This window comes from Typha latifolia, chromosome 1, assembly GCF_019914945.1.
Source record: "Typha latifolia isolate L0001 chromosome 1, TyphaL0001v2, whole genome shotgun sequence".
In the NCBI taxonomy this organism is placed as follows: Eukaryota; Viridiplantae; Streptophyta; class Magnoliopsida; order Poales; family Typhaceae; genus Typha; species Typha latifolia.
This window is the reverse complement of record NC_133086.1, coordinates 19,099,732-19,113,565: the sequence shown is the minus strand read 5'-3', so window position 1 is coordinate 19,113,565 and position 13,834 is coordinate 19,099,732. Positions and strand designations below refer to the sequence as shown.

General features: G+C 38.0%; 3 protein-coding genes across 5 annotated transcripts; all 3 read left to right on the top strand.

The window, feature by feature from the left end:
- The first annotated feature begins 274 nt into the window (after positions 1-274).
- Positions 275-3,244, top strand: LOC140800563 (uncharacterized). 2 transcript variants are annotated; one of them, XR_012111273.1, is made up of 3 exons: positions 275-887; positions 2,618-2,682; positions 2,776-3,244. XR_012111273.1 is itself a non-coding variant. In XM_073155303.1 (2 exons), exon 1 carries the CDS (start codon positions 409-411, stop codon positions 841-843), a length of 435 nt encoding a protein of 144 aa, XP_073011404.1. In that variant the 5' UTR covers positions 275-408; the 3' UTR covers positions 844-887; positions 2,776-3,244. The 2 variants fall into 2 exon arrangements, 1 of the variants encoding a protein (XP_073011404.1); XM_073155303.1 differs by lacking the exon at positions 2,618-2,682.
- Positions 3,245-4,159: 915 nt separating this feature from the next.
- Positions 4,160-5,002, top strand: LOC140799230 (uncharacterized). The gene is made up of 2 exons (XM_073153434.1): positions 4,160-4,331; positions 4,417-5,002. Exons 1-2 carry the CDS (start codon positions 4,161-4,163, stop codon positions 4,840-4,842), a joined length of 597 nt encoding a protein of 198 aa, XP_073009535.1. The 5' UTR covers position 4,160; the 3' UTR covers positions 4,843-5,002.
- Positions 5,003-5,281: 279 nt separating this feature from the next.
- LOC140793776 (protein transport protein SEC23 C) lies at positions 5,282-13,721 on the top strand. Of its 2 annotated transcripts, XM_073145475.1 has the most exons (15): positions 5,339-5,583; positions 5,969-6,205; positions 6,446-7,054; positions 7,148-7,363; positions 7,925-8,098; positions 9,120-9,281; positions 9,655-9,797; positions 9,994-10,069; positions 10,150-10,325; positions 10,426-10,507; positions 11,203-11,280; positions 11,431-11,592; positions 11,698-11,961; positions 12,729-12,833; positions 13,274-13,721. In XM_073145475.1, the coding sequence occupies exons 3-15, from the start codon at positions 6,545-6,547 to the stop codon at positions 13,412-13,414; spliced, it is 2,289 nt and encodes a 762-aa protein (XP_073001576.1). In that variant the 5' UTR covers positions 5,339-5,583; positions 5,969-6,205; positions 6,446-6,544; the 3' UTR covers positions 13,415-13,721. The 2 variants fall into 2 exon arrangements, with proteins under 2 accessions (XP_073001567.1, XP_073001576.1); XM_073145466.1 differs by lacking the exon at positions 5,969-6,205 and having other exon boundaries at positions 5,282-5,583.
- Positions 13,722-13,834: the final 113 nt, after the last annotated feature.

Here is a 13,834-nt window from a genome sequence, read left to right as displayed (position 1 = left end):
ATTAGTTAATATAATTTTCATGATTAAAACTAAACTTAGATTTAAAAAGATTATGGCGAACAAATATTTACTTTGTTCAAGAAAAAATCATTAAAATACTCTGAACGTTAAGAAGAAAGGTATTTTAGTTATTTAGATATTTAGATATATTTGTTAACTCTAACAGTAATTTATTAGGAATATTATAATATTTTAAAAGTTTTAAGTGGTGATTATGTAAAAAAAAAACCTATCTTATTGCTGGAAACAGAAGCGGCCCAAATAACCTTGTCAATAAAAATGAGGCCGAATTGCATTACTACTATCGAGGAATACTACTACTTAGAACAAGAAAAAATAACTCTGTATTTCCTTCCGCATTGCTCTTATTTATCGCCGTGAGAACCCAAAGTAGCGTATCTCCATCAGATGGGCTCTCGCGTGGCCGGCGGGAATGGGCGGCGCACATGCAACTGGAGCGTGTTCGACGCCGTGAGGTCCTTCCCCTCCTCTCCCGACTCCCTCATGTCTGAGATCGAGGCCGCCATCGCCTCCTACGAGTACACCCACTCCACCTCTTTCCTCTCGTCCTCTTCCAGTTCGCCTTCGAAAGATGAAGCCGAGGCGAAGGATGACGTAAGCCACCAAGGGAGCCGGGCCTCCTCCGCCGGAGACGCTCGGCTCGCCGACGATGCCTACAAGGCGGCGTGCACCGCCCTCGCGGCGGGGAATCCTGGCGCTGCCATCCGGTCGCTCCACGTGGCGATCGCCAGCTGCCCTCCCGACAAGACCTCCGCTCTCGCTAAGCTCCGTTCTCTCCTCTCAGCCGCCTCCTCTCAGCTCCATAGGCAGCATCAGAAGTAGTAGGTGTCCGTGAAACGCATGCTTGATCGGATTGATGTCCAAAGGTTTCAACTTTTTTCCCCTCTTTACCTCGTCTATTTTGATTGCGCAGTTATTCTTTAAATTTAGTCAAGGTGTTCGATTTAATTCAGAAGTAGAAGAGAGTAGAGTGCAATGGGGAAGCCAACTTCTCAGAAGATGAATTGAAGCTTCTCCTAAGTTGGGCTCCTGTTGCCTTGAGGCCGTATACTTTGTTTTGTTTAAGTGGTATCCAGGGTTGGCCTGAATCAATTTGGAGACCTAGCCCTGGAGGGGCTTTCTAGTTTGAGATGCTAATTTCATTGTAGACAGGAATAGATTTCGAGATTTTAGCTGCTCTAATGATAGTCAGAAATCAAGTAGAACCATGATCTGAATTATTTATAAATGATGTATCTCTTCTGAATTGCTTTCTAGTGTTTTATGGCGATCCAGGCACTCTTAGATTGTTGCAATGGTTAAGAATTTATAATATGGAAACATACTGCCTTATTAGTTGGAAAGTCTTGTTTCATAATTTATAATATACGAGGGAAGAAATAGAAGGTTTAGGAACGTGGAAATACAAGTTTTCCTAGTGAGATGTAATTATGCAAAGTAATGGCATATGTGGCTTCTTATTGGTTGTAATTAATGAAATTTTCTACTTCATACTACATGGTATCTGTGCAAACTCAGAATTATTCACAATATTCTATCACTTGCTATTTTATCAAAAGTCAATTGGAGGGTAATTATATAGACGTGACTGCAAAATGAATTGGAGTGAGGGAGGTTCTGAGGCGGAAACTTAAGGGTATTGCTCTGTGATCTTTGTATCACTGGTGCTTGAGATGACTGTTATAGAATTAAACAATGTTGGTCAGTAAATCTTAACACCAAAGTGAATAAAAGAGAGGACCAGAAGAAAAGCTCATCCAATGACACATTTATTTCTCTGGAGAGAATGGGGTTTTAAAACAAAACAGTGGATATGCTCTGACTTGTCAGAACAGTGTGGAAGAAGAAGTGACAATCACAAGCAATCGTCAAGTGGGTGTGACAAAGCCCGTAATTATGATTTTCAACTTGTTATTTGATTATTTCTGCTGCATCTTTTTTCTTGTTCAGAAAGTGTATATTGATGTGGTTCTTCTGAGATAAAAATATCTGAGTATCATTTAATTGAGGGCTCCGATATTGTGTGTAAGTTAGAACTTATAATTAACTCCATGGCCCTAAGGGTAGCTTGAGTGTGCTACTTATTGTTAATTGGATCTCTGGCATCAATATTAATCTAATTGCAATTACGACATCAAAAGGTTGTGATCATGTTGAACAGCCTAGCTTTTGTGTGATTTGCCTATATTGACTAAGTGCCTTTGTAAGACAAATTTTCAGAAGGAATTAGTTGGCACAAGTTTTCAAAAGGAACTAGTTGTCCAAGTGGGATTAGTGACTTCATTACCTATGGGCCAAGTTAAAGATCAAGGCTATGCCTATTCCTTACTGATTTAGTTGGGGTATGACTGAGAGATTCAAATCCCTGCAGGGATGCTTGTACTTAAGCACTATATTTTTCTTGATAATCTTCAATGTGAATCAGGTGGTCTACTAGTAAGAGCTAGAAAATGTTAAATTTCATGGTGCATGTGTTTCATGAGTTAGTGAATGATGGTGACAATTCGAATTGGGTCTGAAAATCTGATTTCAAAAGTTTCTTAGTTTATACAGCTTTAGGCTATGTACTTACACTCAGTTTTACGTCTGATTATAGATGGCTAGTCTTGCAAGAAATTGCTCAGTAACATCATGCAGATTTTGGATCTGAGGTCACATGTGGTAGTCATGAATCTGGTTCCTGCTTCATGCTTTTCTTTCCTTGCTGTATATTTCATATGTGCATGACCTGCCCCTTTATTCTCTTTATTGCAGGACGTATCACTCTGAAACCTGAATCCTGTGCGCGAAGACTCATATAATTGCCAACCTGAGGATTTTTCCAGTCCTATTATAATGAATAGCTCAGCCACTTCGATGGACCGTTTGGTATGTTCAAGGGAAATCAAATAATGCGTCATTTAGGACTGACTCATTCAAGTGAAAGGTGTCAAAAGAGGATAGGAATACTAAAATAATCTTGGTGGAACACAGAAACATGATGCTCACTCTGTATATGAGACTACCCAATATATGGTTGAAGGGTACAAAGGGCTCTTATTTTTTTGTTTTACTGTGTTTTAGAATTCATTGTCAGAGTTACCGAACCTGATCTCTATTTGATGAAGCATGGTTGTCATATAGATATTTCAGTGATGAATTTAACACAATTTTCACTAGCTTCTGTTGATAATTGTAAGACTCTTCTTATGAAAAAGATGAGAAAGCTACTTTTTCCATGTAAGTTCCTTGTTATGCTTTTCCCAATTATTGCCGGTTATTCCTACAGTGCAAATTGTTTGATTCAGAACTGTATTCAGGACAAATGGCTCCTTCATGAACAGATGACCTGTTCTTAAGAGGATTCATGTGTGATGTTATCGTGACCTATTTGCTTACCTACTTTCTATTTCTCGTAGTTGGATTATGTGACAAATAAGAGGAGCAAGTATTTATGATCTATATTACATTTTCATACAACTCTATATCTAATTCTCCATGTGCTTAGTGTCACCTCAAAGAAAGTCATCTGTATCTTGTCACAAGAGTAAGAAACTTTTCTTCTCTTTAGTGGAGCTAACTCCACTTTCAGAAAACCTATACAAAACGCTTTGAATTTTGCCCAGTTTGTCCCAGTTTGTCCCAGTTTTTTCTCATCAAGTTGGTAAGATGTCTTTGTTTAACGTTAGCTTCAAGTGAAATTTGAGAGTTCAGGACACGAAAAAAATAAATAAAGCCATGGTATAGTGTAAGCAACTCAAAAACCTGGCCTCCAGCTTAATATATTTTGACATCTTTATCGTTCTATTCTTCATGGAATTACTTGCTATAATGCCGTTGCAACATTAACATCCCATCTTCTTTGTAGGGTCGGTGTGTGGTGTATTTGTAGCTGGTTAAACCTTAGCTCATTAATTTTCTACATCCCTCTTTTATATAATTTACCATCTAAGTAATACAATTAAAATGAAAAGGAGTAAGATTTTGATCCCCAGAATGCCACATTGTTAACTTAGTCTTTACCCCAAAGAGTTCCACATCTAATACCACTTTTAAGTTGCAGGGCCTTTGTCATGCACGTCAATATCCCCCTTCAAGCTAAGAACAGCCCTTCTATATATATAATCTTGTACTTCTCTGCAAGACAAAACTCCTCAAACATGCCTTGCTTTGCTGTTGAATTCCAACCCAAACTATCCTCCAACTACTGCAAGTCTCTTCCCACACTCATCCGAGATGGCTGTGCTCAGTGTCATCTCTCCTGCCTCAGAACTCCCTCCTCCTTGAGCTCTGATGATGAGAATCCCGACACTTATATTGATACTAAACAAGTAGGTAAAACTTAAATATGGATACACTTAATTCTTTTATGTCCTCTTTCTTTTCTTTATTATTCTCACACCCAATTCCTCTCAGGTGATCATTTTGGAGATTCGAAGTCGAGCAATGAAGGCCAAGTACTCCAAGCCCAACGACTTCTCGTATTCAAGCAGCAGTGCTCTTAGCTGGCCTTTCTCTCCAACAACTGGAAAAGCTCTAACATCTCCTAAAAGGAAGAGAAATGGAGAAGAAGAATGCGATAACGACATCGTCGGCGACGGCGAAGGAAGCGAAGCGTTCTTCTCGGTGAAGAGCTGCTTCTCTCGGTGCTCGAGTCACGGTGCATCGGAGTCGAAGGAGTTCCAAAGGCCGACGATACTGGAAGAGTTCTGCCACTGTGAAGGCTGGCCGTTTGGTCTACGCCGCAGGGCAGTGATGCTGCCGCCATTGCCGAGTAGTCCCTCGGACTCTTGGATGTGGCATAAGAAAAACCTTGTCACTAAGACTTGTACTACTAACTAAGGTGAGATCAAATACTTGTGAACTAGGAGGAAATTAAAGAGTAGATGCATGGTTTGTTGAATAAAAGTGGGATCGATATGTGTTATGAGGGCATATATTAATAACTTTGTAAGTCTGGTGCTTTTTATGAGGGCATATATGAAAAATATATTCTCATAAACTCTTCAACCAAATTGAATAGTACCTACTTCTTTGCATGAGAAACAAATAGTCTAACAAACGTTAGGTGTTTTCAAATTGTACTTCTGATTTCTAGTATGTATATAGTATGATGCAGGCTCACGTCCAAAATTATTTTTAATGATATATAAATAAGTAACAGGATGGTATAATAATAATAATAATAATAATAATAATACTAATATAATATTTATTATTATTATTATTATTATTATTATTAGAGAAGTCGCGGACTTATTTGACAAAAACAGTAATGAGAGGGTGTTTCTGACAATTACCTAAGTTTTTATCACCGAGATGAACCCAGTGCGACGACGCCGATCGAATCCCGCATCTCTTTTCCACTACGAAGACAGAGCGGAATACTGCTGCTGAGAAACCCTAGCTGCAATCCCAAACTCTCCTTCCTCCGCTCTCTTCGTAGGAATCAGGTAGCTCGGAGCACTAAAAGTTTGGAATCGGGAGCACTGGAGTCGAGAGATCGGAGAGTCGAAGTCGGAAACAGTGGAGATCGAGATCAAGAATTCGCTGAGATCTTTTGAGGAGAGAAAATTGGGAAAAGTAAGCGCTTTCACTTTTGTTTTAGTCTTAGAATCGGAGGGATCCACTCTAAGAGAATTAGGGCGTTAATCTGTTTCCTTGCCGTTCGTTTGTGAATTATGGTGTTGCCTTTCCTTGACGTGGAACTTAGTTCTTTTATGTGTTTTGTTGTTTGGATTTGTTTCTAGGGGAATTAAGGAGGTGGTTTAAGATTTCCTTGGCATAGACATCATTTTATAGTCCGATGGTATTAAGATATTTGTCAAGTTCTATTCATTGAAGCGTAAATTGTGTTTGTTGTCGATAGTTGTGTATATGATTCTATCTAAAAGAACTTATGTCCATTGGAACGTAAATTTTAAAGATCTGTTCTTCTTCAAAGATTTTGCTTTTCTTTGATTCACAGCTGTCTAGTAGAGAGTGTTACATTTGGACTTTGACTGAAAAGAAGTGAGGCTTCTGACTTATTTGATTTGAAGGATCTAAATGTTTGAGGAAAGAAACGCCAAAGATTGAAATTTCCATCTAAGTGGTGCTTATTGAGAATTCTGTGTTTCCTTTTCAATTCGGGATATAAAGTTATGGAGGTGACATAGATCAAGCATTTTTGACTTCTTGATGCAAGAAGCAGGTCTGGAAAGTGGTAAGTTCAATTGTCTATGAGACTGAATATAAATGTGATCTAGAGTGTTGCTTGAATTGCTTATGGATGTTGTAGAATTGTGAGATGTTGAACATTATGGGAACCGATCTACTCTTGGATCCAATAGTAGTATGGTGCTTTTTTTTCTCACTTTTCATGCCTTAGAGGCTTCTTTTCTGCTTTTATTTTTGTCTTTATGGCATTTATAATTTATATTCAATGTAATCTGGATTATTGCAGAACTGAAGCATTCCATACAAATAGTTATTTCATGTTTTGCCGAAAAATCTAAGCTTGGAAAGAAATTCTAGCAGCAGAGATTACTCCAGATTGCAGAAAATGTCAGAGTTCCTTGACCTAGAGGCACAAGATGGGGTAAGGATGACCTGGAATGTACTTCCAGGAACAAAGCAAGAGGCTTCGGCCTGTGTCATCCCCGTTGCGGCCATCTATACACCTATCAAACCCATTCACGAAATCCCTGTTCTTCCGTATGCACCCCTTCGCTGCCGGATGTGTCGTTCTATCCTCAATCCTTTTTCCATTGTTGACTACAGTGCAAAGATTTGGATATGCCCGTTCTGCTTTCAGCGCAACCACTTCCCTCAACACTACTACTCCATCTCTGAGGACAACCTCCCTGCTGAGCTCTTCCCTCAGTACACCACCATCGAATATGAATCTACTGTTGAGACTGGTCCTCCAGTGCCACCAGTCTTCCTCTTTGTTGTTGATACATGCATGATTGAGGAGGAAATTGGTTATCTGAAGTCTGCACTAGCCCAGGCTGTTGAGCTGTTGCCAGAGAAGTCTCTTGTTGGTCTAATCACCTTCGGGACCTACGTGCAGGTTCTCTCTAGATTCCCAGTTTTCTCAGATTTACTTCCATTTTAAATGTCTCTCTATTTGACAAGTAAAGATTTTCTGCTTTGGTTTATGCAGGTCCACGAGTTGGGGTTTGGGCTGCTGCCCAAGTCATATGTGTTCAAAGGGACAAAGGAGGTTACAAAGGAGCAAATCTTAGAGCAAATGTGCTTCTTTACTAGGAAACCAAGGCCCTCTATGGGGGTGATTGCTGGCACCAGGGATGGACTCTCAGCAGAGAGCATTGCTAGGTTCCTCTTGCCCGCTTCAGAGTGCGAGTTTGTTTTAAATTCAGTTAAGTACCCTTAGTTTGTTCAGTTGAAAAATCATGCAAAGTTTCTATAAGAATGTCAGATGGGTTGTCAATATGGAGATTTGAGTTGAATTTTCGAAAACCTTTCTTAATTGTGAGGTGTGTTCTTGCTATCTCCTCATGTCCCCGGGAGAAGGCTTTGTATGGTAATGATTATATGATGATTCTGTTTTAGGTTTTCTTTTGGATCAATTAATTTGGATCCAGTCAAGTACTGACCTAAGTAATTATATTATTGCAGTTACACTTTTCTTGTGAATAGGGATGTTTTGCTATAATACCTTTAGTAAAACCCTGGAACCTATTTGGTTGAGTAACACTTGTAACAAGAATTTAATTTCATATTGTTCCTTTTTAGTTCTTTATGCTTCAAATGATGTATGGGGGAAGGATCTGTCGTTCTGAATCTTCTGATGATGTTAATTTGATTGATATACTGTTGTTTCTTAAAAATGTCATGTGCCTCCACATTTCTTGTTTAGCTTCTTCTTTTCTTATTTCACTATCCCTAATCTTGTTATTCAATATTCTGTAAATTGTAGATTTTAGAAGAGCTTCAAAAGGACCCTTGGCCTGTTCCTGCAGACCAGCGTGCATCAAGATGCACTAGTACTGCACTAAATGTTGCAGCTAGCCTCTTGGGGGTTTGTGTTCCTGGCTCAGGAGCAAGGATAATGGCATTTGTAGGTGGTCCATCAACAGAGGGACCTGGCTCTGTAAGTTTCTATTGCTCTTTATCAGTGATGAACTTTTTTTCACCTCTGCATCTCAGTTCTTGCACTTCTTATTTCTTCTTGCCTGGCATCCCTACTAACCATGCCCTTTTTTATGATTGATCTGTTTGATATTTATGCCACAATTTTGCGAACAAGCCGTCCACTACAGTGTTATATTGATGTACCTAGTGAACACGCGTACTAGGCAGGACAGAAATATTTTCTGATAAATGATGAAATAAATTTAAGTGCTGTGATGACATATTTGGTTTTTTGTTATAAATCTGAAACAGTTATATTACATAGGCTTCTTGTTGAGGTGCATCACTTAAGGTGATCATTGAAGCCTTGGTTGTACAGCTTTGAGTCACACAAACACCTCTGTGGCAGGGTTAAAACTCAACCTTCAGAGGATGCCTTCATCTTCCTAGAACCCACATTGGATGAGAACTTCATGCATTGGGATTTCTACTTGTTTAGAATACGATCTAGGTAGCAACTGAAAGGGATTTAGTATATTTAAATCTTAATAACCTTAACTATCTTAAGTGAAACTTGGAGAACTATGGTGCTTTGAACAGTGGAAGTGAAAAATGTGTGAATATTACTTATAGAATACCATCGGTTGTATGGGAGATCAGGTGTAGTCGTGGAGAATTTTGAAAAAAATATATGCTCTCATACTCTCTCCCTCTTTTCTAGTTGACATTTGGGTTTCCTCTTTCTTAGTGGATATTATCAAGTCCAATAGACAAGTTTCAAATGGGTTTCGTATGAACCTCTCTCTATTTGACCATGATATATAACCTCTTGATATCCTGTGGCATGATTGTAAGTGCGGAAATTCTTAGTTACATTTAATCTTTGAGTGTCAATAGCTGTTTCTTTACCTGTTTTACATAAGAATGAAGTGGCTACAAGCTGCAGCTATTCGTTTGGTCTTCTTTCTTTGAAATTCTTTTTGTTTGACACCTCGAGAAACATCTATAAGCTAGCTATTGACTCTTTATAAGACTTTCAGATTGTATCAAAAACGTTATCAGAGCCAATTCGTTCACACAAGGATCTAGATAAAGGTTCAGCTCCACTCTATGGTAAAGCTGTGAAGTTCTATGAGGGACTCTCTAAACAGCTTGTGCATCAGGGACATGTGCTGGATTTGTTTGCCTGTGCACTCGACCAGGTTTGTTGCTCACTTTTTTTTTTCCTCTCTAGTTCGAGAATACTTTTCAATATGCCTCTATTTCTCCCCCCTTGATTTTATGCTTTGCATGTCATAAATTTCTCTCTTGCTTCATTTCCTTTTTCAATCTTGACATATGATCTGGTTATGCTGTATGATTCTAGCCCTGACGTTTTATGTTGGTAATCCATCCCTCCATAAATTCCAAGGAATGTCATCTTCTGGTTGTTCTGTATTCTTGAAGTATTCAGTGTTTATCGAACATCATTTCATTTTGACTCAGTTCATGGTTATTATTACGGAAGCCTTTTTCTATTCACATTGAACTGAGGGGTTTAATTTTTCTTTGTATCACTTAAAATTTATACATCAGGTGGGGATGGCAGAAATGAAAGTTGCAGTTGAAAGGACTGGGGGAATTGTTGTGCTCGCAGAAAGTTTTGGTCATGCTGTTTTCAAGGATTCTCTGCGGCGCATTTTCCAGTCAAGTGATAACGATCTTAGTTTATCTTTCAAGTAAGGATCTATTTGTCTAGTTCTTATGTGCCACTAAAAAGTTGAATTGTTTGCTCTTAAGACTTTATGCTATTCTTTGTCACGGTAAAAACTTGATAGCTGAACTTCTAATGGTGCACCAATCTGTTGAATTTGCATTCACTATGTGTAAAGGAGGATGTTTCAATTAACATTTTGTCTCTAAATTGTCTTGCAGTGGCGTATTTGAGGTCAACTGCTCAAAAGATGTCAAAGTTCAGGGAATTATCGGTCCTTGTGCTTCTCTTGAGAAGGTATGTTTAGTTACTGATTGATTTAAAGCTATCAAATTTTCTTCTGTAACATATTAATGTTAATTACTTAATTTGTGCAGAAAGGTCCTTTGTGCTCTGAGACAGTTATAGGTCAGGGAAACACAAGTGCTTGGAAGATGTGTGGTCTTGACAGGAGAACATCACTATGTTTAGTATTTGATATTGCAAGAAAAGAAGGCCCAGAAGCAGTTGGGCAACCAACAAACAATCAATTTTACTTCCAGTTTTTGACTTAGTATGAGCAAACTACTTATCAGTTCTGTTTCCTTTTTTATGTCTTTTTTATTACATATAGGGAAAACACGATTTCTTTGATGGCTTAAGATAATATGCAGTTATCAGCACCATGATGGTCAAATGAGGCTACGTGCTACTACTCTTTCGAGAAGATGGGTGGCTGGACCTGGTAGTGTACAGGTAAGTTAAAACTCTCGCCTTATTCATTATGATGACTAATGTTTCAGTTGCATAATTCTTGCTTAATTCACTTTTTATTGCACATATTGAGTGCACATAGGGAAGTTCCACAACATTACAGGTTTATTCACATTTCACTTATATTATAACTTGTCTTCAGTGATTGCATCATGAAGCTTGTTAAAAAGTAGGCCAATGAGATAAATTTCAAAGTCCCTGTATCCCTATCCAACATCATGCTGTCCCTTCGTGAATCAATGTTTAGTATCTAATATCTCCCTGATTATTTCTAGCTCTGCAGGAAATTTATGGTTTTCTGTATAGTTTTAGCTATTTTGGTTGACCAAATAGTGGCTTCCATGAATACAAACACAAAGATGTTTTGGCACTGTATATCTGCTCCAATATTAGATAGTGAAGTTGCAGGCTTGATAGTTCTAACTGTCTTGTTTATTATTTGATGTGGTGGATCAATCATTTTCTTCTTTGCAGTCACTAGGAAATTTAGTACTAAGTGATGCAAGACATCTAATATAAGGTTTAAAAGAGAAATGAAACTGCATATCTCATTACAATTGAGTTTAGAGGTTAGTGAAGACGTACATGTTTAGTTGTGCTACCTATCTTATCTTTTTGTAGTATTTCCTCATATCAACTTTTAGTGCAAATGTGTTGCTTAATGTCTTTCTCTGTAGGAGTTAGTAGCTGGTTTTGATCAAGAAGCAGCTGCTGCAGTAATGGCACGATTTGTTTCCTTTAAAATGGAAATCGAGGTACCTTTTCATATATATCATTGCTAGTAGAATGTAATGATAATATAGTTACCATTCAACAATCTTTTGGCCAACATAAGCAGAAGTTCCACTGTTTTCCCTTGTTATGTCCATCTCTTGATAATATGCCCTTAAAATTATGTTTTACAGGCTGATTTTGACCCCATAAGATGGCTTGATCGATCATTAATTCGTTTATGTTCCAAATTTGGAGATTATCAGAAGGAAACTCCGTCGTCTTTCAGTTTATCCCCACGTTTGTCAATATTTCCTCAGTTTATATTTCATTTGAGGCGTTCTCAGTTTGTCCAGGTGAGATGATTTTTTGGTTTATCTTGGTCATGCTGATGTAGAAAGAACTAATTATGGTCCACTCTCTGTCTCCTTTTTTTACTATGGTTAATTCTCTTCATGCAGGTTTTCAATAATAGTCCCGATGAAACTGCATATTTCAGGATGATCTTGGATAGAGAGAATGTAGCCAATGCAGTTGTTATGATCCAACCTTCCCTTATATCTTATTCATTCCATTCAGGCCCAGAGCCAGCTCTCTTGGATGTAGCTGCTATAGCTGCTGACAGGATCCTTCTCTTGGATTCCTATTTTACTATTGTTGTCTTCCATGGAACGAGCATCGCACAGTGGAGAAATGCTGGCTATCAAAATCAAGCAGGACATGAGGTGGGTGATCCTCGATCAACTTAATGCATAACTGGTCCGAACTGTTATTATACTTCCATGACAATTCTTATTTTAAGCTGTCTAATTTGTTTGACCTGGTTTTATTGAAATCCTTTGCGAGATAAGAGTGTAGTTGGGGTTAGTGCATGAACTGTAGATAGATAGTTGAACTCGACATGTTCTCATATCCAACTATCCCATAAGACTTTGCATAAAAGATTCTCATTGTAGTACTGAAAAGGAGTAAATAGAAGTAACATATTCATTATTCAATAAGTGATACTGTCATTACCAAACATGTATATTGTGGAAGTTTACCAAAAGGTCCAAAACTACATTTGTTAAGTTATGTGGCCATAGCCTTCTGCTACTCGTAGAGTCAGCTAATGTATTATCGGCTCTAGCATTCTTGGTCTAGCTTTGTTGCTGCACTATAAATAACCTAGAAAATGTTTATAAACTCTATGAAATATATAAAAGGTAAAAGGAGGATAATATTATCATGATTACCTTACCATCTAAAAGTTACAATACCTTTAATACCAATATGATCATCTAGTAATTGGTGGAAATCCATTGTTACCTTGTTTGCTTGATACAGTGTGCTAATCCATGCTATTAGTGTGAGCACAGGATAGCAAATAGGTTAATATTTTTGTTTCGAACTTTCTCTATATACATCAACTTTTCAGTATATGTTCTCCAGAAGAACAAAAGTACAAGGGTTCTCTATGGGTTGTCTTATTACAATTTCACATCTTCTGCAGACATTTGCTCAGTTGCTGCAAGCTCCACGGGATGATGCTGATGCGATTATTAAGGAGCGGTTTCCTGCACCTCGTTTAGTCGTTTGTGATCAACATGGTTCCCAGGTTATTCCTTTAGTTCCTTGAGTTTCCAGTACACAATTATCCTCATGATGCTTATAATTTATTTATGAATCAATAGATCCAACAGTATATCAGATTGAACATGTTTCGTGTGAATGAAAGGAGCAGATTGTTATCTGGTTGTAGAAAATATCATACTTTGAACAAATCTGCAATTTCATCTCTGGGAGGAACTATATTAGGAAGAAACATATGTTATACATAATCTAAAATATATGGTGAAAATGGACCAGATGGCTAAAACCGATGTTAATTAAGTGATAGCCAAAATACTCTAGAAGTGCTAATTTATTAGATGCTAGTTGAGGTCAATAATTTCAATGGGCTGGAAAAAACATTTATGCTGAAGGGTTGCTATTGTATGATCCGTCGATTCGGTTACATGATGCTCTAATTCATACATCTGTTTTGTGATTGTGCAGGCCCGATTTTTATTGGCGAAGCTGAACCCTTCAGCTACATACAATTCTGATAATCCTGCCCCCGGTGGAGATATCATATTCACGGATGACGTGAGCTTCCATGTATTCATGGATCATCTCCAGCGGCTGGCCGTTCAGTAGGTTAACGATTGGTTCCATCAACCACCAATTTTGTGCCTGCCATCTCAATCATTTCTGTGTACAGTTTGGAACACCATCAATCTTCTTCCATAGATAAGTGTATAACATGGTTCCCTCTAGATTTTTATCCTGTACAAATGGCATGGATAAAGCTGAGACCATTTTCCATTTCCCTCTATGTATTTGTTTCTAATGTAAAAAAGTTCCTCAAGTGGCTGTCGTCGGGCAGTCTCTACCTTTGTTTGCTAATTTCTGAACTCAAGACTGTATTTCTATTAATTCATTGCCTCCTTTTCAAGATTCTCCACTATTTGGTGTTGCCTTGATTTTATGGTCGTCTTCCTGCTTGTGTACTATCATATTCTAACCAACAAAGAGGGCATAGTCTTCTTCATATTTCTTTTCTTTCTTTCCCTTTTT

Coding starts and splice junctions, on each gene's coding strand:
- LOC140800563 (XM_073155303.1), top strand. CDS start 409: ATGGGCTCTCGCGTGGCCGGCGGGAATGGGCGGCGCACATGCAACTGG.
- LOC140799230 (XM_073153434.1), top strand. CDS start 4,161: ATGCCTTGCTTTGCTGTTGAATTCCAACCCAAACTATCCTCCAACTAC. Junction 4,332..4,416: donor CTTATATTGATACTAAACAA/GTAGGTAAAACT, acceptor AATTCCTCTCAG/GTGATCATTTTGGAGATTCG.
- LOC140793776 (XM_073145466.1), top strand. CDS start 6,545: ATGTCAGAGTTCCTTGACCTAGAGGCACAAGATGGGGTAAGGATGACC. Junction 9,798..9,993: donor GATCTTAGTTTATCTTTCAA/GTAAGGATCTAT, acceptor ATTGTCTTGCAG/TGGCGTATTTGAGGTCAACT. Junction 10,070..10,149: donor CTTGTGCTTCTCTTGAGAAG/GTATGTTTAGTT, acceptor TAATTTGTGCAG/AAAGGTCCTTTGTGCTCTGA.